Here is a 26850-nt window from a genome sequence, read left to right as displayed (position 1 = left end):
ATCCTGAGGTACTGAAAGGCGATACAGAAATGCAAGTTCTGTCTTTTCACATTGCCTCACAGCCAGTCGAACTTCGGTCCGTTACCTGCCCCCTCCTTGGACAGGGTGCATGGGGGCTAACACTGTGCCACTGACTGAGATCAACACAGACTGCATATTGAACCTGGAGACTTCCCAATCACAATATATTGTGAACCTTGTGTTCACCTTGACAGATGTCTTCACCCCAGTGTTTACACAGCCCAAGTTACTCTCTCTGCACCGAGCCCAGGTTTGGAAGGACACAGGAATATGAAGGGGGCCTCTCAGTCCCCTTGAGCAAGTTCCATCATTCAGCTCGGTATCTTAACTCCATCTTCCTGCCTTGGCCACAACCTATCACGTAATGCTGGTGGGTTTAGAGAGCTCAGATACACATTGAAGGCGTGCAGCCTTTACATCTCCCAAGTGACACTGCCAACCAGCTCCCATCAGCAAGGTGGGATACTCACAATGGTCAAAGCAGCAATTGCGGAGCGTGCCGACAACTCCTCCTCTCCGCACACTGGAATCCTCGTACTGTGTGTAGGGAAGAAGTCGCTGAATAACACATCTGTGGGACAAGGAACAAATCACAGAGTTTGGCATGGGGAAGCTGGAATAGGACTCACCACATGTAATAACAGCTCCATGTGACTCACCTCTCCACCAATAAACTCTCCACAAAATATCCGTATGCCTCACTGATGAGGAACTGGGCAGTCTGATTAGTTTTTGTGTTCATCTCGGTAAAGGATGAAGTGCTGAGAGATATTCCCTACGTGACATTCGATTTCACAGAGTTTATGGTCAGGTTACATACAGAGTAAAGCCCCTTCTACACTGTTCCCATCAAACACTCCCAGGACAGGTACACACACTTCTCGGAAGCTTCTGGAGCTGGCGAGGTGCCGCGACGCCCCTCCTTGTCGAATTGCCGAGCTGATTTCACACTTTGTTGGAGATGCACTGGTTAATTCAGGGACAGGTGTGGGAGGAGGCAAGGTGGCCGCTTCTTCGGCCAAGGTTCAGAGTTCATGGACCCCGTCACTCACCACCACACCTCCATCTCTGTCGTCGTCATCTTGGTCCACACAGCAGGGCACGGAGGAGAGGGGCGCAGACCCGAGACGCAAGCAAAATCCTTTGCTGACACCCCTCTCCCAGCGCTGCAGACCCCCCCCCGCCCCCACTCCCGCCAGCACGCCCACCCCCAACAAGACGACAATACTTGTTTCTCAAACACGTTTGGCGCGCACTTCAAAATGGCAGCACGAGGAATCGCCTTGTATAAAGACTGCGATTTCCCCCAGCGCCCTTCTGCCCACGTCCGGGCATCTGAAAAGTGCTACACAGCCAATAAAGTAACTTTTTTTTTTAAATCGAAAAAAAAAGCGGGGTTAGATACAGGGTAAAACTCCCTCTACACTGTTCCCATCAAACACTCCCAGGACAGGTACAGCACGCGGTTAGATACTCCGAAAGAACAATTCCCTCAGTTTCATTCCCCTGCTTTCTCTCCGTAACCCTGCACATTCTCCCTTTTCATATAACTGTCTAATTCCCTTCTGAAAAAGAAAAAAAAACGGGGTTAGATACAGAGTAAAACTCCATTTATACTAGGGTTGGTCAACTGTTTTGGGCGGAGGGCTGCATTGCGATTTCAGCTCGGCCCGGTGTTTGGGGGGGGTGAGAAATTTTCAAAAGATAAAGGCATTAAAAATTTATCTTACTAATAAAAACAACAAATGCACATTTTTGTGAAGAAACTTTAAATGAGAAGACTGATTTATTGAAGTTCTTTCTTGTCGTTATACTGAAAACTGGTTTAGTGACATACCTGGTATTGTTTTTGCTTTAATAAGTAATCAATCTCTGTCCACACACTTGATGTAACAATGCAGAGTATTCCAGATAGATCTCTCTTTCCCCGTGCTGTGTGTTTATGTCTCATTGTCTCTTCCCTCCCCACTCCCCTTGGACTTTTTTTCATTCATTCGTGGGATGTGGGCATCGCTGGCTAGTCCAGCAGTTATTGCCCATCCCTAATTGCCCTTGACAAGGTGGTGGTGAGCTGCCTTCTTGAACCGCTGCAGTCCACGTGGGGTAGGTATACCTTCAGTGCTGTTAGGGAGGGAGTTCCAGGATTTTGACCCAGCGACAGTGAAGGAACGGCGATATAGTTCCAAGCCAGGATGGTGTGTGACTTGGAGGGGAACTTGCAGGCGGTGGTGTTCCCACACATCATCTGCCCTTGTCCTTCTAGGTGGTAGAGATTGCGGGTTTGGAAGCTGCTGTCTAAGGAGCCTTGGTGCGTTGCTGCAGTGCATCTTGTAGACGGTACACACTGCTGCCACTGTGTGTTGGTGAAGGGAGAGAATGTTTGTGGATGGGGTGCCAATCAAGTGGACTGCTTTGTCCTGGGGGACACAGATTGAAAGCTTTGTGCAAAAGATGCAGGGGGAATATGAGGAAGCACTTTTTTACGCAGTGGTAGTAATGGCCTGGAACTCACTGCCCACGAGGATGGTGGAAGTGGAGACGATCAATGACTTCAAGAGAAAGTTGGATGGCCACCTGAGAGAAATAGACTTTCAGGGTTGCAGGGCTATGGGGATAGAGCCAGGGAGTGGGACCGACTGCATACCTCCGTGGAGAGCTGGCATGGGCTCGATGGACTGAATGGCCTCTTTTTGTGCCGTAAGTAAATGACTTGGACTCTCTCGCCCCCATCTCTCCAGTGTCCGTCCCCCTCTCCGCTCTCTGTCTCCCCCCCTGCCCCCCCCTCTCTTCCCTCTCTATCCTCCTCTCTCTCTATCTGTCCCCCCTTTCTCTCTCTCTGTTCCCCCTCCTGTCCCTGTCTCTCCCACTCTCTCTCACACAGTTGCAGAGAGTGGAACGCTCTTTTAGAATATTTGGAAAAGTCAGTTCTTTTAAAAACATCGGCCTGTCAGTTTCACAGGTGACAGCCACTGACATCGGGAACAGCTGTTTTCCAACAGACTCGGGGTTTTCCAGCCAGCTTTTAAAAAAAAAGGCATAAGCCGCCGGAAAACCCCGAGTCTGTTGGGAAACAGCTGCTCCCGATGTCAGTGGCTATCACCTGTGAAACTGACAGCGTAATAGTTTAAAAGCCGGACTGACAATGGGAAATTTCTTATCTCCAGTCATGGTGAGGATGAGGAACGGCCCCGGGAATAGTTTACACCCGCGGGCCAGAAGGAAACGTTTGGTTGGCCGGACCCTGACCTGCGGGCCGTATGTTGGACAACCCTGCTCTACACTGTCCCCATTAAACACTCCCAAGACAGATACAGCACGGGGTTATATACAGAGTAAAGCTCCCTCACAGCTCTTAACAGCCAAACACCGATTGAAATCACAGTGCACAGCCTGACCTTCACAAAACGCCAACCCACTGCATAGTAGAATCAGGCCGGAGGATGCCATTCGGCCCATCGTTCCTGTGCTGGCTCTTTCAAAGAGCTATCCAATTCGTCCCACTCCCCTGCACATCTTCCCCCCCCCTCCCCCCATCCCAATAAGTATTTATTTTGAAAGTTCCTATCGAACCTGCTTCCACCGCCCCTTCAGGCAGTACTTTCTAGATCACAACAACTCGCTGTGTAAAAAAACACTTCCATCTCTTAGCCCCTCTGGTTCTTTTAACTTAAATCTGTGTCCTCTGGTTACCGGCCCTCATTTCGGTGGAAATAGTTTCTCCTTATTTACTCTATCAAAACCCTTCTTGATTTTGAATGCCTCTGTCAAATCACCCCCTTCACCTTCTCTGCTCTAAGGAGAGCAATCCCAGTTTCACCAGTCTCTCCGCATAACTGAAGTCCCTCATCCCTGGTACCATTCTGGTAAATCACCTCTCCACCCTCTCCAAGGCCTTGACATTCTTCCCAAAGAGTGGGGCCCAGAATTGGGGAGGCGGTGGCATAGTGGTAGTGTCACTGGACTAGTAATCCAAAGCCCTGGCTAATGCTCTGGGGACATGGGTTCAAATCCCAGCACAGCAAATGGTGAAATTTGAACTCAAGTAATAAATCTGGAATTAAAAAGCTAGTCTAACGATGACCATGAAACCATTATCAATTGTCGTAAAAAACCCATCTGGTTTACGGAAAGAAATCTGCCGTCCTTACCTGGTCTGGCCAACGTGTGACTCCAGACCCACAGCAATGTGGTTGACTCTGAAATGGCCTGGCAAGCCACTCAGTTCAAGGGCAATTAGGGATGGGCAATAAATGCTGGCCTAGCCAGCGACGCCCACATCCCATAAATGAATTTTAAAAAGGAAGCAAAACTTCATCTAAGCCATAACCAGTTTTTTCAAAGAGACTTGGGTGCCCTTGTTCATGAGTCACTAAAAGCTAATATGTAGGTGCAGCAAGCAATTAAGAAGACAAATGATATGTTGACCTTCATTGCAAGGGGGTTTGAGTACAGGAGTAAAGATGTCTTGCTGCAACTGGATAGTGCCTTGGTGAGACTGCACCTGGAGTATCATGTACAGTTTTGGTCTCCTTATCCAAGGAAGAATATATTTGCCACAGAGGGAGTGCAATGGAGATTCACCAGACTTTTGTTTTTATATTTCTTCGAGGGATGTGGACATTGCTGGCTAGGCCAACATTAATTGCCCATCCCTAATTGCGCTCGGGTTGTAGGTACACCCACAGTGCTGTTAGGAAGGGAGTTCCAGGATTTTGACCCAGCGACAGTGAAGGAACGGCGATATAGTTCCAAGTCAGGATGGTGTGTGACTTGGAGGGGAACTTGCAGGTGGTGGTGTCCCCATATATTTGCTGCCCTTGTCCTTCTAGTTGGTAGAAGTGCATCTTGTAGATGGTACACACTGCTGCCACTGTGCGTCGGCGGTGGAGGGAGTGAATGTTTGTAGATGGGGTGCCAATCAAGTGGGCTGCTTTGTCCTGGATGGTGTCAAGCTTCTTGAGTGTTGTTGGAGCTGCACCCATCCAGGCAAGTGGAGACTATTCCATCACACTCCTGACTTGTGCCTTGTAGATGGTGGAGAGGCTTTGGGGAGTCAGGAGGCGAGTTACTCGTTACAGAATTCCCAGCCTCTGACCTGCTCTTGTAGCCACAGCATTTATATGGCTGGTCCAGTTCAGTTTCTGGTAAATGGTGACCCCTAGGATGTTGACAGTGGGGGTTTCAGCGATGGTAATGCCAAGGGGAGATGGTTAGATTCTCTCTTGTTTGAGATGGCATTGCCTGGCAGTTGCGCGGCGCAAATGTTACTTGCCACTTATCAGCCCAGGCCTGGATGTTGTCCAGGTCTTGCTGCATATGGACCTGGGTTGCTTCAGTATCTGAGGGGTCACGAATGGTGTACATTGCACAATCGTCAGCGAACATCCCCACTTCTGACCTTATGATTGAAGGAAGGTCATTGATGAAGCAGCTGAAGATGGTTGGGCCTAGGACATTACCCTGAGGAACTCCTGCAGTGATGTCCTGGAGCTCAGATGATTGACTCTAACAAACACAACCATCTTCCTTTGCGTTAGGTATGACACCAACCAGCGGAGGGTTTTCCCCGATTCCCATTGACCTCAGTTTTGCTAGGGCTCCTTGATGCCATACTCAGTCAAATCCTGCCTTGATGTCAAGGACAGTCACTCTCACCTCACCTCTCGAGTTCAGCTCTTTTGTCCATGTTTGAACCAAGGCTGTGATGAGGTCAGGAGCTGAGTGGCTATGGTGGAACCCAAACTGAGCGTCACTGAGCAGGTTATTGCTAAGCAGGTGCCGCTTGATGGCACTGTTGATGACACCTTCCGTCACTTTACTGATGATTGAGAGTAGGCCGATGGGACGGTAATTGGCCGGGTTGGATTTGTCCTGCTTTTTGTGTACAGGACATACTTGGGTAATTTTCCACATTGCTGGGTAGAAGACAATGTTGTAGCTGTACTGAAACAGCTTGGCTAGGGGCACAGCAAGTTCTGGAGCACAGGTCCTCAGTACTATTGCCAGAATCTTGTCAGGGCCCGTAGGCTTTGCAGTATCCAGTGCCTTAGTCGTTTCTTGATATCACGTGGAGTGAATCGAATTGGCTGAAGTCTGAGATCCTGAGGACTTCAGGAGGAGGCCGAGATGGATCATCAACTAGGTGCTTCGGGCTGAAGATGGATGCAAATGCTTCAGCCTTGTCTTTTGCACTGATGTGCTGGGCTCCCCCCAACGTAGAGGATGGTGACATTTGAGGAGCCTCCTCTACCTGTCAGTTGTTTAATAATTGTTCTCCCCAATTCACGTCTGGATGTGGCAGGGCTATAGAGCTTAGATCTGATCCGTTGGTTGTGGAATTGCTTAGCTCTATCACATGCTTCTTCTGCTGTTTGGCATGCAAGTAGTCCTGGGCTGTAGCTTCATCAGGCTGACACCTCATTTCGAGGTATGCCTGGTGTTGCTCCTGGCATGCCCTCCTAGACTCTTCATTGAACCAGGGTTGGTCTCTCGGCTTGATTGTAATGGTAGAGTGGGGGATATGCCGGGCCATGAGGTTACAGGTTATGGTTGAATACAATTCTGCTGCTGCTGATGGCCCACAGTTTTGAGTTGCTAGATCTGTTTGAAATCTATCCCATTTAGCACGGTGGTAGTGCCACACAACACGATGGCGGGTATCCTCAATGTGAAGATGGGACTTTGTCTCCACATGGACTATGCGGTGGTCATTCCTAACAATGCTGTCATGGACGGATGCATCCGCGATAGATAGATTGGTGAAGGCGTGGTCAAATAGGTTTTTCCCTCTTGTTGGTTCCCCCACCACCTGCCACCGACCCAGTCCAGCAGCTATGTCCTTTAGAACTCGGCCAGCTCGGTCTGTGGTGGTGCTACCGAGCCACTCTTGGTGATGGACATCGAAGTCCCCCACCCAGAATACATTCTGTGCCCTTGCTACCCTCAGTGCTTCTTCTAATTGGTGTTCAACATGGTGAAGCGCTAATTCATTAGCTAAGGTGGGGGGGTGGTAGGTGATAATCAGCAGGAGGTTTCTTTGTCCATGTTTAACCTGATGCCATGAGACATCATGGGGTGGGGAGTCAATGTTGGGGACTCCCAAAGCAACTCCATCCCGACACTATATCACTGTGCCGCCACCTCTGGTGAGTCTGGACATACCCAGGGATGGTGATGGTGGTGTCTAATAAGACTAATGCTTGGGATGGCAGGATTGTCTCATGAGAGATTGAGGAGACTGGGCCTGAATTTATAAGAGTCTTGAAGAATGAGAAGGGATTTCACTGAAACCTACAAAATTCTTAAAGGGCGTGACAGGGTAGACTGAGATAGGATGTTTCCCCTGGCTGAGAGTCTAGAACCATGGACATAGTCTCAGAATAAGGGGTAGGCTATTTAAGACTGAGACGAGGAGAAATTTTTTTACTCAGAGGTTGGTGAATCTTTGGCATTCTCTACCCCAGAAGGCTGTGAGAGCTCAATTATTGAGTATGTTCAAGACAAAAAAATAGATGACTGCATACTAATGGCATCCAGAGATATGGGGATAGTGGGGAAAAATGGCGTAGAGGCAGATGATCAGCCATGATCTATCTAAATGGTGAGCAGGCTCAACAGGTCGAATATCCTACTCCTGCTCCCATTTCCTATGTTCACAAAGATTTAGCATAATTTCCCGGCTTTTGTATTCTATGCATCTGCTAATAAAGCAAAGATCCCCATATACTTTATTAACAGCCTTATCGATGTATCCCGTCACCTTCAAAGATTTATGGAGGTGAACCCCAGGATTCCCTGTTCCTGCAGCTCCATTAAAATTGTTAATACTGCTTTTAGTCAGAACTAGTTTGTATATTGAGGGAACGTGTAATGCAGCAGACCTGTCCTTATCCAGTATGAACTGCCTGGTTTCCGGTAACTGTGTCAGATTAGATAGCAGTGGCCCCAGGTAGTGGAGTTCCACCTTGTTGTTATAACTGTCTGCGCAGAAGATGTCTACGATCTTCGCCAAGCCCGGGCCCTCGTCCTGAATGGCACGGAACACGTCCCCACACGTGTCCTTATTCCGCGAGAGGTTGGACAAGATCGAACAGATCTGGTCAGAGAAGTCATACTCAGGGTCCAAGAGGCTCTCCAGCAGTGCGGGGACGAGGTTGACATCCTGCACCAGAGGCCTGTGTGTCATCTCGTCGGCAGACAGATTGACCAGGGCGTAGTAGCAGTCCTTCACCACGGCCCGAGAAGTGTCCTTGGTCAGCGTCAGCAAGGCCCGCAGGATGTCCACACTCTCTCCCAGGAACCTGCGGCCGTCCTTGCTCCCCGTCAGGCCCAGCACGCACTCGGTGGTCTGACCTTTGACGTCCACCCGCGTCTCGAGGGTCAGAAACCCCAGCAGCTCCTGGGCCTGCTCTTCATCCAGCATGGCGGCTGTCTGTAGCTAGTCTCTGGCAGGGCAACACAAAGAACAACAAATGAGACACCGTGCAGTCCACAGGGTGAAGAGAAAGAGCAAATTTTCATTTCTATAGCAACCTCAGGCAGTCCCAATGCGGTTTGCAGCCAATGAAGGACTTTTTGAAGTGTCGTCACTGTTGCAATGCAGCCAATTTGAGCACAGCAAGATCCCACAGACAGCAATGTGACAATGAGCAGATAATCTGTTTGTGGGACGTTAATTGAGAGATAAATACAGAGAATTCCCCTGCTCCTTCCTTGAATAGATGGGATCTTTCACGTGCGCCAGCGAGACTTGCTCCCCCGGCCCGGCTCCCAACTCTCTCCCCACCCTCACGCCTACCTCCAGCCTCTCCTCCCCGTCTCACCCCCGCGAACCTGCGGAGCCTCAGGCCACACCGGAAGCACCGCCCAGTTTTCAGTGATTGACACCCCAGACTGACCAATAGGAAAGCGGATCGGCTGCTGTAAACGACGCATGCGTGAGGCGGACACGCGGTCCAGCCGGAAGTGACCGCCAGGCATTGTGGGATTTGTAGTTCTGCTCGGCAAGGATTTCCCCAATGGCTGCGGCAGGGAATTTGGGCGGGAGTGGGGCGTGGGATGGGATGTTGGCCCAGGGCCTGGGGGCAGCATTGGGGTGGGGCCTGCCTGTACACCGGGAACCCCAAATTTCAGAGCAAAACCCCAAATTCTGCCATGACTCCTCAGCCACATGCTGTCCAGCAGTAGTCACTGGACAAAGTCTCTCCAAGATGTACAGACAATGTCTCCTGAATGGAGACACAGGGCTGGGATCCACTATGATATTTCATAGAATAGTTACAGCACAGAAGGAGGCCATTTGGCCCATCGTGTCTGTGCCGGCTCTCTGCAACACGAGCAACTCATCTGGTCCCACTTCCCCACCTTTTCCCCATGGCCCTGCAAAAAATTTTGCTTCAGACAATTATCTAATTCCCTTTTGAGAGCCTCGATTAAATATACCGACACCACAGTCTCTGTCAGTGCGTTCCAGATCCTAACCACTTGCTGCATAAAAAGGGTTTTCCTCATGTTGTTGTTGCTTCTTTTGTGAATTATTGCCCTGTATCCTTTGGCCAATGGGGACAGTTTCTCCCTAATATAAAATAAAAAGAAGAAATGCTGGAAATACTCAGCAGGTCTGGCAGCATCTGTGGAGAGAGAAGCAGAGTTAATGTTTCAGGTCAGTGACCCTTCATCAGAAAAATTTCTCCCTATCTGTCCAGCCTATGAAGACCTATCAATTTTTTAAAAATTCATTTCATGGGACTTGGGCATTGCTGGCTAGGACAGTATTTATTGCCCATCCTTAATTGCCTATGAGAAGGTGGTAGTGAGCTGTCTTCTTGAACCGCTGCAGTCCATGTGGGGTGGGGTGGGGACACCCACAGTGCTGTTAGGAAGGGAGTTCCAGGATTTTGGCCTGCCGACAGTGAAGAAACGGCGATATAGTTATAAGTCAGGATGATGTGTGGCTTGGAGGGGAGCTTGTTGGTGTTCCCACACATCTGCTGCCCTTGTCCTAGGTGGAAGAAGTTGCGGGTTTAGAAGGTGCTGTCGAAGGAGGGGTGGTGAGTTGCTGCAGTGCATCTTGTAGATGGTACATACTGTGTGCTGGTGGAGGAGGGAGTGAATGTTGAAAGTGGTGGATGGGGTGCCAGTCAAGCAGGCTGCTTTGTTCTGGATGGTGTTGAGCTTCCTGAGCTTGGAGCTGCACCCATCCAGGCAAGTGGAGAGTATTCCATCACACTGTGCCTTGTAAATGGTGGACAGCATTGGGGAGTCAGGAGGTGAGTTACTCAGCGCAGAATCCCCAGCCTCTGACCTGCTCTTGCAGCCACAGCATTTATATGGCTGGTCCAGTTCAGTTTCTGGTCAATGGTAACTCTCCCCAGGATGTTGATCATGGGGAATTCAGCAATCATAATACCATTGAATGTCAAAGGGAGATGGTTAGATTCTCTTTTGTTGAAGATGGTCACTTGTGTGGCATGAATGTAACTTGCCATTTATCAGCCCAAGCCTGGTTGTTGTCCAGGTCTTGCTGCATATGTACACTGTTTGCTTCAGTATATGAGGAGTTGCGAATCTCCTCTGAATCTTCTCGTCTCCAAGGAGACAAGCCCCAGCTTCTCCAATCCATCCATGGAATTGAAGTTCCTCATCCCTGGAACTATTCTTCTGTATCTTTTCTACATGCTTTCTAAAGCCTTAACATCCTTCCTAAAGTGTGAATCTCAGAACTGATATTGGGGATTATTCCTGCATATTCTGCAATTGTTATGGGAATTAATCCTGGACATTCTGCCTAATATTGGAGATTATTCCTGCATATTCTGCATTGTTGTTGGGAATTAATCCTGGATATTCACTAATATAGATATGATTCCTGGATAATCTACGTATGAATTAGGAGCAGGAGTAGGCCACTCGGACCCTCGAGTCTGCTCCGCCATTCAATAGGTTCATGGCTGATCTGATTATAACCTCAACTCCACATTCCCGCCTACCCCAGATAACCTTTCACCCACTTGCTTATCAAGAATCTATCTACCTCTGTCTTAAAAATATTCAAAGACTGTGCTTCCACCACCTTTTGAGGAAGAGAATTCCAAAGACTCACCACCCTCTGAGGGAAAAAATTTCTCTTCATCTCTGTCTTAAATGGGCGACCCCTTATTTTTAAACAGTGACCCCTAGTTCTAGATTCGCCCACAAGGGGAAACATCCTTTCCACATCCAACCTGTCAAGATCCCTGAGAATCTTATATGTTTCAGTCAAGTCGCCTCTTACTCTTCTAAACACCAAGGGATACAAGCCTAGCCAGTCCAATCTTTCCTCCTAAGACAACTCACCCATTCTAGGTGTTAGTCTAGTAAACCTTCTCTGTACTGTCTCCAATGCATTTACATCCTTCCTTAAATAAGGAGACCAGTACTGTACACAGTACTCCAGATGTGATCTCACCAATACCCTGTAGAACTGAAGCATAACCTCCCTACTTTTGTATTCAATTCCCCTCGCGATAATCGATAACATTCTATTAGCACTCCTAATTAAGTGCTGTACCTGCAAACTAACCTTTTGCAATTCATGCACTAGGACACCCAGATCCCTCTGCATCTCAGAGCTCCGCAGTCTCTCACCATTTAGATAATACGCTTCTTTGTTATTCTCCCTGCTAAAGTGGACAATTTCCCACTTTCCCACATGATACTCCATTTGCCAGGTCTTTGCCCACTCACTTAACCTATCTATATCCCTTTGTAGCCTCCTTATGTCCTCTTCACAAGTTACTTTCCTACCTATCTTTGTGTCATCAGCAAATTTAGCAACCATACCTTCGGTCCCTTCATCCAAGTCATTTATATAAATTGTAAGAATCAGAACCAGTTCTGATGAAGGGTCACTGACCTGAAACATTAACTCTGCTTCTCTCTCCACAGATGCTGCCAGACCTGCTTAGTATTTCCAGCATTCCTTGTTTTTATTAAGGCTTGGGCTGTTAAGTGGCAAATAACATTTGTGCCACCCAAGTGCCAGGCAATGACTATCTCAAAAAACAGAGAATCTAACCATTTCCCCTTGACATTCAGTGGCATTACGATTGCTGAATCCCCCCTATCAAGATCCTGGGGGTTACCATTAACCAGAAATTGAACTGGACCAACCATATAAATACCATGGCTACAAGAGCAGGTCAGAGGCTGGGAATTCTGCAGCGAGTAACTCACCTCCTGACTCCCAAAAGCCTGTTCTCCATCTACAAGGTACAAGTCAGGAGTGTGATGGAATACTCTCCACTTGCCTGGATGGGTGCAGCTCCAACAACAGTCAAGAAGCTCGACACCATCCAGGACAAAGCAGCCCGCTTGATTGGCATCCCATCCACAAACATTCACTCCCTCCATCACTGACGCACAGTGGCAGCAGTGTGTACCATCTACAAGTAGCACTGCAGCAACGCACCAAGGCTCCTTCGACAGCACCTTCCAAACCCATGACCTCTACCAACTAGAAGGACAAGAACAGCGGATGCATGGGAACACCACCACCTGCAAGTTCTCCTCCAAGCCACCCACCATCCTGACTTGGAACTATATCGCCGTTCCCTCACTGTCACTAGGTCAAAATCCTGGAACTCCCTTCCTAACAGCACTGTGGGTGTACCTACTCAACATGGAATGCAGTGGTTCAAGAAGGCAGCTCACCACCACCTTCTCAAGGGCAATTAGGGATGGGCAATAAATGCTGGCCTGGCCAGCGACACCCACATCCCATGAATGAATAAAAAAAACTCATCCAATTTCGTATCCGTATTGCCTCTGTCCCTTTTATTCCATGAGCTATAACTTTGCTCACAAGCCTGTTGTGCAGCACTGTATCAAATGCCTTTTGAAAGTCCATGTAAATCACATCAATAGCATTGGCTTTATCAACCCTCTCTGTTGCCTCTTCAAAAAACTGCAGCAAGGTAGTTAAACACAATTTTCCCTTAACAAATCCGTGATGGCTTTCCTTAATTAACCCACATTTGTCCATGTGCCTGTTAATTTTGTTTTCCCCACCACTCAAGTTATTCTGCACTCACAGTTTCTGTTTCACATTTTGTTGCAGAACGTCATCCCGGTCATGTGATTTCCAGTAAACAGTGACACGTCTTGAGTAACATTCTTTCATGCTGGGTCCTTATGCCTGCCAGTTCGATGACAATTTTCCAAAATCTGTTCTATCCACTGTGACGACATCTTCTTTCAGGGCATGCTGCTTGGGGTGTGCAGGAGCAGGAGGCTGAGTCTGTTTCTGATTTTCCACCTTTCATTGCAGGTAAACAGATTATTTCTGTTTGTACTTGCACATTGAATCACTCCTCAGTTCGTAGAGTCATTGAATCTAATCATAAGCCTGAATCCAATTGTGTTTCCACCCAGATTTAAATGCCCCTTTGGTTAAATACAGCACAGGTTAGATACAGAGTAAAGCTCCCTCTACACTGTCCCCATCAAACACTCCCAGGCCAGGTACAGCACGGGGTTAGATACACTACTGTGACCGGTGGGCACCGCAGGGACTGGAGTGCATCATCGACGCCGAGAATGGCATTTTAATTTGAGTTTTTTGTTTATTTATCTGTTTTTAATAAAGTTATTTTAAATATATAAGTATGTATATAAAGGGGGCCTGAGGAATAAAGGCCCCCTCGATATGAAATATGTAAAAGGGGCCTAGGGTATAAAGGCCACCGTATAAAGAAAAAAAAACAGGTTAGAGAAAAAAAAACGGGGTGAGATACAGAGTAAATCTCCTGGTACGCTGTCCCATCAAACACTCCTAGCCACCTCTGAAAGGCGTATTTCATTAACCTGTTGTGGGACTATAGAATCATACAGTACAGAAGGAGGCCATTCAGCTCATTATGCCTATGCCAGCTCTTTGAATGAGCTATCTAATTAATCCTACTCCCCCTGGTCTTTCCACAAAACCCTGAAAATTCTGCTCTTCAAGTATTTATCCAATTCCCTTTTGAAAGTTATTATTGAATCTAATTCCACCGCCCTTTCAGGCAGCGCGTTCCAGATCACAACAACTCACTGTGTAAAAAAAATAAATTCTCCTTATCTCCCCCTCATTTACCAATGATCTTAAATCTTTGTCCTTTGGTTACCAACCCTCCTGTCACCGAGATTTACAAAGGTGTTCTGCAAAAAAAAAAGGGAAGTACCAAGATAGGAGGTTTTCTGTTGAGAGAGAGAGAGGGACATAAAATAATAGGTGAATTTTGGTGATTGCTTCACTGTAAATGTAACCTTTAGATGCAATTCAACAAAGAATTTTTTACAGCCCCACCCAGCTCAAAAAAAGCATTAAGTAGAAGCAGGCTCTAGGACCCAGGGAGCAGCCTGTCAGGAAGTATTTAAACTGACGGGCAGCTTGCCCGAGTTACTGTTAGTTTCTGTACATCTGCAGGTGAGTCCAGGAACTATGCAGCTTTATTCAAGACTTTGATTTCTTCCTCTCTGTGATCTCTTGCTGTTTTGTCTGTCTTTCTCCCTTTCCGTTACAACAGTGATGATGTTATCAGTACTTCATTGGCTGTGAAATGCTTTGAAATGGACTGAGGTTGAAAAAGGTGCTTTAGAAATGCAAATTTTCCTTCGAACTCTCTCCTCTGTCTTTATTTCTCTTTTTTTTTCCCCCTGTTCTTCCCCCTCTGTCTCCACAGCTCTCTGTTAAAAATTTCGGGATCTGCCAAAGGTATTCTCTCAGTTACAGCAATGTTGCTGCCTCCTCTAAGTGGTCCAAGTGTCTTATGTTCAGGCAGTGCACCTGTTCTGTCTAATATATAATTCAGAGTAACTAAGGAGGAACTATTTCCAGTGGTAGGATGGTCAGTAATGCAGTGAGTTGTTGTGATCTGGAACGCGCTGCCTGAAAGGGTGGTGGAATTAGATTCAATAATAACTTTGAAAAGGGAATTGGATAACCACTTGAAGGGCGAAAAAATTTACAAGGCTACAGATGAAGAGCAGGGGAGTGGGGCCAATTGAATATCTCTTTGAAACAGCTGGAGCAGGCTCAATGGGCTTCCTCCTGTGCTTTACAATTCTATGATTCTAATTATACCAGCCACTTTTCCATAGCACTGTACACATAACAACATAAAAAATAGGAACAGGAGTAGGCCATTCAGTCCCTCGAATGTGCTCCGCCATTCAATACATTCATGGCTGATCTTTCATCTCAACTCCACTTTTGCCCTATTCCCTTGTCCCTTGATTCCCTGAGTGTCCAAAGGCTTATTAATCTCAACCTTGAATATACTCAACGACTGAGCATCCACAGCCCTCAAGGGCTAGAGAATTGCAAAGATTCACAACCCTCTGAGTGAGGAAATTCCTCCTCATCCCAGTCCTAAATGGCCGACCCTTTGTCCTGAGACTCTGTCCCTGTGTTCCAGACTCTCCAGCCAGGTGGAACCAGCCTCTCAGCATCTACCCTGTCAAACCCTCTAAAAACCTTGTACGATTCAATGAGGTCACCTCTCATTCTTCTAAACACGAGAGAATACAGGCCCAGTTTACTCAATATTGAGTGTAGTTTGCTAGTCAAGTTGACTTAGCAAGGAGAATTAGAGGGAGGTGGAGATGAGGAGGAGGAGGGGACGAGTGTTTAGGAAAATGAGAGGTACAAAAGGAGGGAGAGAAGAGGAAGGCCTGAATATTCTCTGAGGGTCGTGAATTGCTCTATTATTTGTGGTGGGGGGGGGTGCAAAAGTTTGTAGGGCAAACGCCAGAATTATCCTCAGTGTTTTCAATGGAAGTGTATGACACTGGTTGAGGGAGAAAGGGATGGGGGAGGGGGTGGTGATGAGGTCAGAATATTGTCGTAATGGCTGGAGGAGAGATAAAATTGTTGAATTCCCGTTCAGGAAATGTAAGGGATTTGGCAGACACCAGCCAGGTAAGGATTGGTAGAAATTCTACTCCGTGAGGGATGAGGGCGTAGAGGAGGGCCTGGCAAATTTTCTTTCTGACTGTAGCATGCTGAGCATTTCCTGTATTATATTTGAGCTGGGGAGGGAGGGAGGGAGCTGAGATGAGGAACCTTTGTACAACATTTTAACAATGTTGAACCTCCTACGGGGAGGGTGTGGGGATGGCGGTGTTGCGGACAGCAGGGGATTGGTTACACCACCCCGGTGTGGGGAGTGGGTTCAGGGCAGTATCTAATGTTCAGTGCACGCTGGTTGGCTGGGTTGCGCACTCTGGTTGGGTGTACTCCAGGAGTTTTGATCATGTGACCTCCTCTCTTGCACCTCCCCACCCCCATTCTTCTGCAATTGGTCCATTTCCATGGCCAATTGGAAAGGGAACAGACTCTTTGTAACCCAGTTGGGTTCATCTTCATTCTATTTCTGGTGACTCCTGGGCAGTTTGGAGGGTTGGCAACCCTTGCGTTGGCTGGTTTGTTTACTAGTTACAAGGAAGATTCCAGTGAGTATATGTCAGTCTGTGTCGTTATGGCAACCTCAGGGTGTGTGTCAGTCTGTGTCGTTATGGCAACCTCAGGGTGTGTCAGTCTGCATAGCTATGGCGTTCACTGCAATTTGTTTACTGTCAAAATTTCAGCGGAGATTTTAATAAAATCGCAAATAACCCATTCAAAAAAAAACTTCCCCCCTACAGTAACATGTATTCACCTACATTGGCTCCCAGCCCAGCAACACCTTAATTTAAAAGTTCTTATTCATGGACTCATGGCCTCGGCCTCCTGCCTATCTCTGTTATCTCTGCAGTGACAGTGGACATTGCGGAGGCACTAGCCATAATTTTTCAGTCTTCCTTAGACTCGGGTGGACCAGGGTGGCACGGAGGGAATGATCCCTTCGGAATGCTGACAGGGGAAGGGAGGGGAAGATGCGTTTGGTAGTGGCATCACGCTGGAGGTGGCGGAAATGGCAGAGGATGGTCCTTTGGATATGGAGGCTGATGGAAGGTTTGCAGTGGAGTTCCCCAGGAGTCAGTGTTGCTTTTCCTGATGTATATTAATGACCTAGACCTTGGTGTACAGGGCACAATTTCAAAGTTTACAGATGATACAAAACTTCGAAGCATTGTGAACTGTGAGGGGAATAGTGTAGATCTTCGAAATGACATAGACAAGTTGGTGGAATGGGCAGACAGGTGGCAGATGAGGTTCAATGCAGAGAAATGTGAAGTGATTCATTTTGGTAGGAAGAACATGGAGAGACAATATAGAATAAAGGGTACAATTCTGAAGGGGAACAGAGGGACCTGGGTGTATATGTGCATAAGTCATTGAAGGTGGCAGGACAGGTTGTGAGAGTGGTTAATAAAACATACAGTATCCTGGGCTTTATTAAGGACATAGAGTACAAGAACAAGGAAGTTATGTTAAACCTATTGGCAGGTGGGGGCCTGCATGACAAGAATGAGGCATTTTAATTTTGCCACATGGACATTTAAATTTCAAATTGTTGCTGGGAAGAGAAGGCCTGTTACAAGGACTGCCAGTCCTTGGCATGAAAAAAACATTCACATACTAACAGACATTGAAGGCAGGGAAGTGCATTCCATTCCCTGCTAAGATGATACAATACACTGTCAAGTTGTGGTCAGACCAGTCAGTCGCATGACTCACCTGCTTGGCAACCTGGGGAGTTTCTGAATTGTACCGTTTGAACTGAGAGCCTGCAGAAAGGCGAATGCTCCTGGACTGAAGCAGACCTCCTGTCTGAATGTCTGCTCCCAGCTCTTTATAACAGAACTCCAAATCCACTGAAGACACATGAGCCCCAAGAGAGAAAAGCTTCCTACGGAAAACAAGGTTTAAGAAGAATACTGGGCCCCAGTGAAAATCAAGATCTACCTACAATCAAGGAGTCTACAGTGAGCTCGAAGAACCGTAACACAAAAAACCTCCTCAGGTAGTGCCTCAAACTGTCTCAATCTGCATGTGTGTATCGCGAATACATGTTAGAGTGGGTGCAACATGTATCCATAGGCATCAACCGAATTAGAGTTTAAGTTTAATAAATTTCAATCTTTCTTCTTTGAACCTGAGAAGACTTATTTGTGCTGGTTTCTTTGCCTTATAATTGGAAAGTGGTGAACAAAATTAAAACCTGTTGCAGTAAGACCAGGTGAAGGCTGAGAGGGAACCCTAGACCTCTTTCTCACCTGTTCCTAACATTTATATAAGACACTAGTTTGGCCTCAACAGGAGTATTGCGTCCAGTTTGGGGCACTGCACTTTAGGAAAGACATGAGGGCATTGGAGAGAGTACAAAAAAGATTCATGAGAATGGTTCCAGGTATGAGGAACTTCAGTTATGAAGACAGATTGGAGAAGTTGGGACAGTTTTCCTTGGAGAAGAGAAGGTTGAGAGGTGATTTGATAGAGGTATTCAAAATCAGAGACAGGTTGGATAGGGAAAAGCTGTTCCCACTCATGAAAGGATCGTGAACGAGAGGGCACAGATTTAAAGTGATTGGTAAAAGAAGCAAAAGCGACATGAGGAAAAACCCTTTACACGCAGCGAGTGGTTTGGATCTGGAATGCGCTGCCTGAGTGTGTGGTAGAGGCAGGTTCAATCGAGGATTTCAAAAGGGAATTAGACTGTTATCTGAAAAGGAAGAATGTGCAGGGTTATGGGGAGAAAACGGGGAAATGACACTAGGTGAATTGCTCATTTGGAGAGCCAGTGCAGATACGATGGGCTGAATAGTCTCCTTCGGTGCTAGAATGATTCTGTGATCTCCCCCAGCCCCACAACCCTCAGATATTTGCCCTCCTCTAATTCTGGCCTATTCAGCACCCCCAATTTTCCACCATTGGTGGCTGTGCCTTCAGCTGCCAAGACCCGAAGCTCTGAAATTCCTTCCCTACACCTCTCCGCCTCTCAACCTCTCTCTCCTCCTTTAAGGCACTCCTTAAAGCCTACCTGTTTTGATCAAGCTTTTAGTCACCTGTCCTAATATCTCTTTTTTTTTTTCTGTGGCTGGGTGTCAAATTTTGTTTGATAATTGTTCCTGTGAGGCAGTTTAGATGTTTTACTGAGAAAGCTGCTATCTATTAGCATTGAAAGGGAGGAGGTATTCGCGGATTTGGTGGGCTTAAAAGCAGATAAATCCCCAGGCCCAGATGACATGTATCCCAGGCTATTATGTGAGGCAAGGGAGGAGATAGCAGGGGCTCTGACACAAATTTTCAAATCCTCTCTGGCCACAGGAGAGGTGCCAGAGGACTGGAGGACAACGAATGTGGTACCATTATTCAAGAAGGGTAGTAGGGATCAACCAAGTAATTACAGGCCAGTGAGTAGGGAAACCATCAGTGGTAGGGAAACCATTGGAAAAAATTCTGAGGGACAGGATTAATCTCCACTTGGGGAGGCAGGGATTAATCAGGGATAGTCAGCATTGCTTTGTCAGGGGGAGATCTTGTCTAACTAACTTGATTTAATTTTTCAAGGAGGTGACCAGATGTGTAGATGAGGGTAGAGCAGTTGATGTAGTCTACATGGACTTCACTAAGGTCCCGCATGGGAAATTGGTCAAGAAGATAAGAGCCCATGTGATCCAGGGCAAATTGGATTCAAAATTGGCTTAGTGGCAGGAGGCAGAGGGTGATGGTCAAGGGTTGTTTTTGCAAATGGAAACCTGTGATCAGTGGTGTAGCGCAGGGATCAGTGCTGGGTTTCTTGCTGTTTGTAATGTACATTTATGATTTCGAAGTGAATATAGGAGGTATGATCAATAAGTTTGTGACGCAAAAATTGGTTGTGTCGTAAATAGTGAGGAGGAAAGCCTTGGATCACAGGATGATATAGATGGGCAAAGCAGTGGCAAATGGAATTTAATCCTGAGAAGTGTAAGGTGATGCATTTTGGGAGGACTAACAAGGCAAGGGAATATACAATGGATGGTAGGACCCTAGGAAGTACAGCGGGTTAGAGGGATCTTGGTGTACTTGTCCATAGATCACTGAAGGCAGCAGCACAGGTAGATAAGGTGGTTAGGAAGGCATATGGGATACTTGCCTTTATTAGCCGAGGCATAGAATACAAGAGCAGAGAGGTTATGATAGAATAAAAACAAGAAATGCTGGAAATACTCAGCAGATCTGGCAGCATCTGTGGAGAGGGAAGCAGAGTTAACGTTTCAGGTCAGTGACCCTTCTTCAGAATTAGCAAATATTAGAAATGCAAAAGGTTATAAGCAAGTAAAGTGGGGGTGGGGCAAGAGATAACAAAGAAGGTGTAAATAGGACAAGGTCACAGAATAGCTGACCAGAAGGTCGTGGAGCAAAGGCAAACAATATGTTAATGGTGTGTTGAAAGACAAAGCATTAGTACAGATAGGGTGTTAACGGACTGAAAATTGAACAGCCGCAAGTACAAACATGAAAAAAAACAGTGGATAAGCAAACTGAACAAACTAAGATGAAAATTTTTTTTAAAAACACAAAAAAAGGAAAGAAAAAATAGCTAAAAATAAAAGTAAAATGGGGGGCCCGTCATGCTCTGAAATGATTGAACTCAATGTTCAGTCTGGCAGGCTGTAGTGTGCCTCTCTCCACAGATGCTGCCAGACCTGCTGAGTATTTCCAGCATTCCTTGTTTTTATTTCAGATTTCCATCATCCGCAGTATTTTGCTTTTATCTTAGAGGTTATGATGGAGCTGTACAAAATGCTAGTTAGGCCACAGCTGGAGTACTGTGTACAGTTCTGGTTGTCATAGGAAGGATGTGATTGCACTGGAGAGGGTGCAGAGGAGATTCACCAGGATGTTGCCTGGGTTGGAGCATTTCAGCTATGAAGAGAGACTGGATAGGCTAGGGTTGTTTTCCTTAGAGCAGAGAAGGCTGAGGAGGGACCTGATTGAGGTATACAAAATTAGGAGGGGCATTGATAGATAGTAGAGAAAAAACTATTCCCCTTAGTGGAGGTATCAATAACCAGGTGGCATTGATTTAAGGTAAGGGGCAGGTGGTTTAGAGGGGATTTGAGGAAAATTTATTTCACCCAGAGGGTGGTTGGAATCTGGAACACACTGCCTGAAGGGGTGGTAGAGGAAGGTACCCTCACTACATTTAGGAAGTATTTAGATGAGCACTTGAAAAGCCATAGCATACAAGGCTACGGGCCAAGTGCTGGAAAATGGAATTAGAATAGGTAGGTGCCTGATGGCCGGCACGGACATGATGGGTCGAAGGGCCTGTTTCTGTGCTGTATAACTTTATGACTAAGTTTTCTTTATTCATTTGGGGGATGTGGGTGTTGCTGGGAAGGCCAGCATTTATTGCCCATCCCTAATTGCCCTTGAGAAGGTGGTGGTGAGCTGCCGCCTTGAACCGCTGCAGTACTTGGGGTGTAGGTACACCCACAGTGCTGTTAGGAAGGGAGTTGACCCAGCGACAGTGAAGGAATGGCGATATAGTTCCAAGTCAGGATGGTGTGCGGTTTGGAGGGGACCTTGCAGGTGGTGGTGTTCCCAATGCAGCTGCTGCCCTTGTCCTTCGAGGTGGTAGAGGTCGCGGGTTTGGAAGATGCTGTCGAAGGAGCCTTGGTGCATTGCTGCAGTGCATCTTGTAGGTGGTACACACTGCTGCCACTGTGCTCTGGTGGCGGAGGGAGTGAATGTTGAAGTTTGTAGATGGGTGTCTATCAAGCGGGCTGCTTTGTCCTGGATGGCGTCGAGCTTCTTGCGTGGTGTTGGAGCTGCACCCATCCAGGCAAGTGGAGAGTATTCCATCACACTCCTGACTTGTGCCTTGTAGATGGTGGACAAGCTTTGGGGAGTCAGGAGGTGAGTTACTCGCCTCAGGATTCCTAAGCTCTGACCTGCTGTTCTTGTAGCCACGGTATTTATGTGGCTGGTCCAGATCAGTTTCTGGTCAATGGTAACCCCCAGGATGTTGATCGTGGGGGATTCAGACAATTCTCACTCTTAGGCTTTTTCCATCTTTCTATCTCTCTCAAGGAGAGATGGTTAGATCCTCTCTTGTTTGAGATGGTCATTGCCTGGCACTTTTGCTGATTGGGAGTAAACTGATGGGGCAGTAATTGGCCGGGTTTGATTTGTTGTCATAAACCCCGGTTTCTATGTTAAGAGGGCCTGTCACCCGAAATAGGCAGGCTATTTGGACATCACATGGTAGGCCCCTTTCAAAATGATGCCTGCTGCATCGCAGGTGTTAACACCATTAAATTTAGGTGAAGGAAGTGAAAATTGATCCCCCCCCCCCCCCCCATTTTTTGTCTGTCTCTCTCTTTCTCGTTCTCGGCGCAGGTGATGTGCACATTAACCCACAGAATCATAGGAGGAAGAGGTGCATTTTGGTAATTGTTACCAGGACTGAGAATCACAGACTGCTCTTGCAAACACCCAGGGCACAAACCCTGACAATAACTCAATCAGATACCTGGGCCTGACAGAAGACTAACTTTACCCCGGGGGGGGGGAAGGCACATGAGTTTTTAAAAAATCATGTTGCCACGTATTTTAAAAAAATGTTTCTCTGCTGATAACCATAACTTCCTGTATCTGTTTTTAACCACTGTTAGAACGAGCACAGCCATGTGAAACCCGTTCAGGAAGTGCGACAGCCAAGCGCACCTGGCGGCAAAGGGTTGCCAGCTCTGGTTACAACGTAGGTTCTGGGACTGGAATGAGCTGTACTGGTGGTGTGGCCAACTCTTAACAACTGGAGCTATTATACTTACAGGGAGGTTAAGCAGATCCATGGGACAAGAGTTTAACCTAAAGTAGCAGCGATGAAGGCACTGTGTATACGTGGATGGGAAAGAAAGCTTTCGGTGTAAAGAGAGAAAGTTACTAAAGCAAGTCAGCTCTGAAAAGATAGCAGCACAACAAGGTGTTCAACATCATGAGGGATCTTGATAGAGTAAATAAGGAGAAACTGTTTCCAGTGGCAGGAGGGTCAGATTTGCAAAAGAATCAGAGGCTGAAATGAGGGAAATAAACATTTTTACGCAGCAAGTTAAATGATTTTTTTTTGTTGCGCAGTGAGTTGTGATCTGGAATTCACTGCCTGAAAGGGCAGTGGAAGCAGATTCAATAATAACTTTCAAAAGGAAATTGGAGAAATACTTGAAAAGGAAAAACGTGTGGGACTACAGGGATAGAGCTGGGGGGCTGGACAGCTTTTTCAAAGAGCCAGGACCGGCAATGATGGTCCAAATGGCCTCTTTCTGCACTGAATAATTCTATGATTCCAGGAGGTTTCATCACCTGACCTCTCACCTCCAACCACCCCACCACCCCCCCCACTCTCTTGCCATTGGACGCCAGACACGCCCAACCTTCCTAAACAAATGGATTGGATGATTCTTAACTCAGTCAACCAGCATTGTTGTTGTCTTCCTACCTTCTCTCATGTATAACCTAACTCAGCGGCAGGAATGGTTTAAGGAAATTAGATAAATACTTGAAAAGAAAAAGCTTTCAGGGCTATGGAGAAAGAGCTGGGGTGTGGGATTAATTGGATAGCTCTTTAAAAGACGGGCCAAATGGCCTTCTCCCTTGCTGTTTGCTTCTATGATTAAGGGGGTGGGGGTCCCTCACAACTACCAGACGGGGGTATCCCGCTGGATGTTAAGGTGGAATTCTGAGCTGGAGCTCCAGTCTCCACTCACCGTGACTTTATGGACTGGGGTTCGCGACCCTTCACCTTCTGACCCAGAGGTGGCCAAAGGCTCCTTCCAAAACAAAGGGTGAAACTGTGAAAGAGGGAGCGATTAAATAAATCACGCAAAAATATATAACTGTATAAAATATATATATATAATATATATAAAACATATAAACGTTTTATCTGTTTGACCTCACAGCATAGGAAATCTCTCCCCGCTTCCAAACATGGACAGGAAGCGAAGAAGACCAGATAATTTTCACAATGGCTTTGGGAACCGCCCATATAAATTTCCTCGGGAATCTCCCAGAATAAACCAGGCTCAACTCGAAGGTCGATACCACAGGCAAGGAGGTCCCAACCTCCCAGAGGTCCCGCTGTCATTCTTTGACAAGCTAGAAAACATTGGTTGTCAGAAGTCAGTTTCACCGTTCCTTATCAAACATTGCGATGAAGTGACACGGATGCTCAATCACATGCAGTTGACGAGGTCTGAAGTCCACTGTTTGATCAAAGGTTTAAGGGCAGCAGCGGAAACAGCCTCCAGCAAAGAGGAGTCTCTATCTGTTCTTCAGTTAGTGATCCGCTCTTCATTCTTGGAGAGAAGCCTGCTTTGTTTCATAGCCATTCTCAATGACTGTGACCACCAAATCAACAGAGACGCCTTGGACAACGTCATCGCGCTCCTTCGACACCTGACCCTGGCATTTCCCAAGAACATTCAAGCCCTCATTTCCATCCCAGTGGATCTGCTGCATGTTAGGCTGCAGAGACTTCAGAGCTTGGGCTCTCAGCTTTCCTGGCCGATGAAGAAACAGTTGCTTGACCTCCAGCATGCTGTCAATGAGGTTTTCCCTGGAGAGCACAGCATGACGCAGTGCAGGATGTTCAGTGAGGAGCAGCCCAAAGATTTCCATGAGATTTCCATCTTTCCCAGGTCCAAGGATATGATCAGCCCTGCGAACCCCACGGTGCTCCCCAACAAAATCAAGGGACCATATGAGAGCAACTTTGTGTACTTGGACACCCACTTCCGTCTCGTGCGGGAAGACTTTGTGAAGCCTCTGCGAGAAGGTATTAGCAACTGCCTTGCCCCAAGGAGCCATTTTGTGGAGGCTTCTAGACAGACCAGCGAGCTGAGGATTTACAGAAAAGTCCAGGTTCTCCACCCAGTTTGTCAGTGGGAAGGAGTCACATACAAGGTCCAGTTTAATGCGCACAAGTTCCGCCGTGGCGTCTGGTTGGGGTGCAAAAGATTGATGAAAGGGTCCCTGGTTTGTCTCTTAGCTCCGGATTGTGAGGAGATATTTTTTGCCTCTGTAGCGAAGTGGAACGCCGAGTGGCTCAGCCAAGGCTTGATCTTGCTCAAGTTCTCCGTCAGCCACGCAGAACTGTCTAAGCTTAACAGGCACCAGTTCATCATGGTGGAGTCGCCAGCTTTCTTCGAAGCCTATCGACACGTCCTTCAGGGGCTCCAAGAAATGGACGTCAAGCGGGTCCCTTTCCAGAGATACATTGTAAAGTGTAAAACCACAGTCCGTCCACCTGCCTATCTCCAGCAGCGCAATGTCAGCCTCGATCTGCGGCCCTTGCTCAGAAACATCAATGGAGCAAACACTGCTGGAGCTGCAGATAAAGCTGAGGTAGGGCTTGTACTGTGACAGGTAACCATAGCAACCTGCATTTATATAGTGTCTGTCAAGTAGTAAAACCATCTTAAAGTGCATCACAGGAACGTAATCAGACAAAATTTGACACTGAGCCACGTGCAGAGATATTCACACAAGTGATCAAAAGCTTAGTAAAAGAGGTAGATTTTAAGGAGCATCGTTAAAGGAGGTAGACAAGCGGAGAGGTTTAGGGAAGGAATTCTAGAGCTCAGGATCTTGGAGGCTGAAGCCGCCAATGGTGGAATATTGGAAATTGGGAATGCGCAGGAGGCTGGAATTGGAAGAGTGCAGATATCTTGAAGGGTTACAGGGGCTGGAGGAGGTTCCAGAGATAGGGAGGGACAAGGCTGTGGAGGGATTTGAAAAGCAGGGTGAGAGATCATGTAGGTGCCTTAACAGCATCTTCCTCTCCTGAAGGTACAGAATCTCAGAATTGTTATAGTGCAGAAGGAGGCCATTCGGCCCATCACCTCTGCACTGGCTCTCCGAATGAGCAATTCACCTAGTACTATTCCCCGCCTTCTTCCCATAACCCTGCACATTCTTCCTTTTACATAAAACAGTCTAATTCCCTTTTGAATGCTTCAATTGAACCTGCCTCCACCACATTCTCAGGCAGCGCATTCCAGACCGTAACCACTCGCTATGTGAAAAAGTTTTTCCTCATGTTACTTTTGCTTCTCTTACCAAATTCTTTACATCTGTGCCCTCTCGTTTTCAATCCTTTCACAGTGGGAACAGTTTCACTCTATCTGCTTGATCCAGACCCCTCATGATTTTGAATACCTCTATCAAATCACCTCTCAGCCTTCTCTTCTCCAAGGAAAACAGTCATAACTTCTCCAATCTATCTTCATTTCTGGAACTATTCTCGTGAATCTTTTCTGCACTCTCTCCAATGATTTCACATCTTTCCTAAAGTGCGGTGCCCAGAACTGGACTCAATACTCCAGCAGAGGCCGAACTAGCGTCTTATACAAGTTCAACATAACCTCCTTGCTCTTATACTTTATGCCCCTATTAATAAAGCTCAGGATACTGTATGCTTTATTAACCACTCTCTCAACCTGTCTTGCCACCATCAAGGACTTATGCACATAAACACCCGGGTCCCTCTGCTCCTGCATCCCCTTTAGAATTGTACCCTTTATTTTATATTATCTCTGTATGTTCTTCCTACAAAAATGAATCACTTCACATTAAACGCATATGCCACTTGCCCACCCATTCCATCAACTTGTCTACTTCATTTTGAAGTTCACAGTTCACAATGCTTCCAAGTTTCGTCTCATATGCAAATTTTGGAATTGTACCCTATACACCAATTTCTAGGTCATTAATATATATCAGGAAAAGCAAGGGTCCCAACACTGACCCCTAGCGAACTCCACTACAAACCTTCCTCTAGCCCTAAAAATATCCATTAACCACTACTCTGTGCTTCCTGTCACTCGGACAATTTTATATCCATGTTGCCACTGTCCCTTTTATTCCATGAGCTA

The 26850-nt window shown here is 46.8% G+C and overlaps 2 protein-coding genes across 5 annotated transcripts in view; one reads left to right on the top strand and one right to left on the bottom strand.

The window, feature by feature from the left end:
- Positions 1-13177, bottom strand: part of hgh1 (HGH1 homolog (S. cerevisiae)) — a 28029-nt gene extending 14852 nt beyond the window's left edge. The window contains exons 1-3 of one of the 3 annotated variants that reach the window (XM_068015842.1): positions 13092-13177; positions 7902-8465; positions 492-592 (exon numbers count right to left, since the gene is read on the bottom strand). In XM_068015842.1, coding sequence (XP_067871943.1) covers positions 492-592; positions 7902-8443 — 643 coding nt within the window. In that variant the 5' untranslated portion in view covers positions 8444-8465; positions 13092-13177. Of the gene's footprint in view, positions 1-491; positions 593-7901; positions 8466-8553; positions 8627-8818; positions 8902-13091 lie in introns of those variants that run through there. The other 2 variants (XM_068015834.1, XM_068015849.1) reach the window with 2 other exon arrangements.
- A 1239-nt stretch (positions 13178-14416) lies between these two features.
- LOC137351371 (NFX1-type zinc finger-containing protein 1-like) overlaps positions 14417-26850 on the top strand; it is a 61821-nt gene continuing 49387 nt past the window's right edge. The window contains exons 1-2 of one of the 2 annotated variants that reach the window (XM_068015825.1): positions 14417-14467; positions 23878-25321. In XM_068015825.1, the coding sequence (XP_067871926.1) occupies positions 23906-25321 (1416 nt within the window). In that variant the 5' untranslated portion in view covers positions 14417-14467; positions 23878-23905. Of the gene's footprint in view, positions 14468-16156; positions 17949-23877; positions 25322-26850 lie in introns of those variants that run through there. The other variant, XM_068015819.1, reaches the window with a different exon arrangement.

Source organism: Heterodontus francisci, chromosome 2, assembly GCF_036365525.1.
Source record: "Heterodontus francisci isolate sHetFra1 chromosome 2, sHetFra1.hap1, whole genome shotgun sequence".
Lineage (NCBI taxonomy): Eukaryota > Metazoa > Chordata > Chondrichthyes > Heterodontiformes > Heterodontidae > Heterodontus > Heterodontus francisci.
This window is presented reverse-complemented; position numbering and strand designations above follow the sequence as displayed.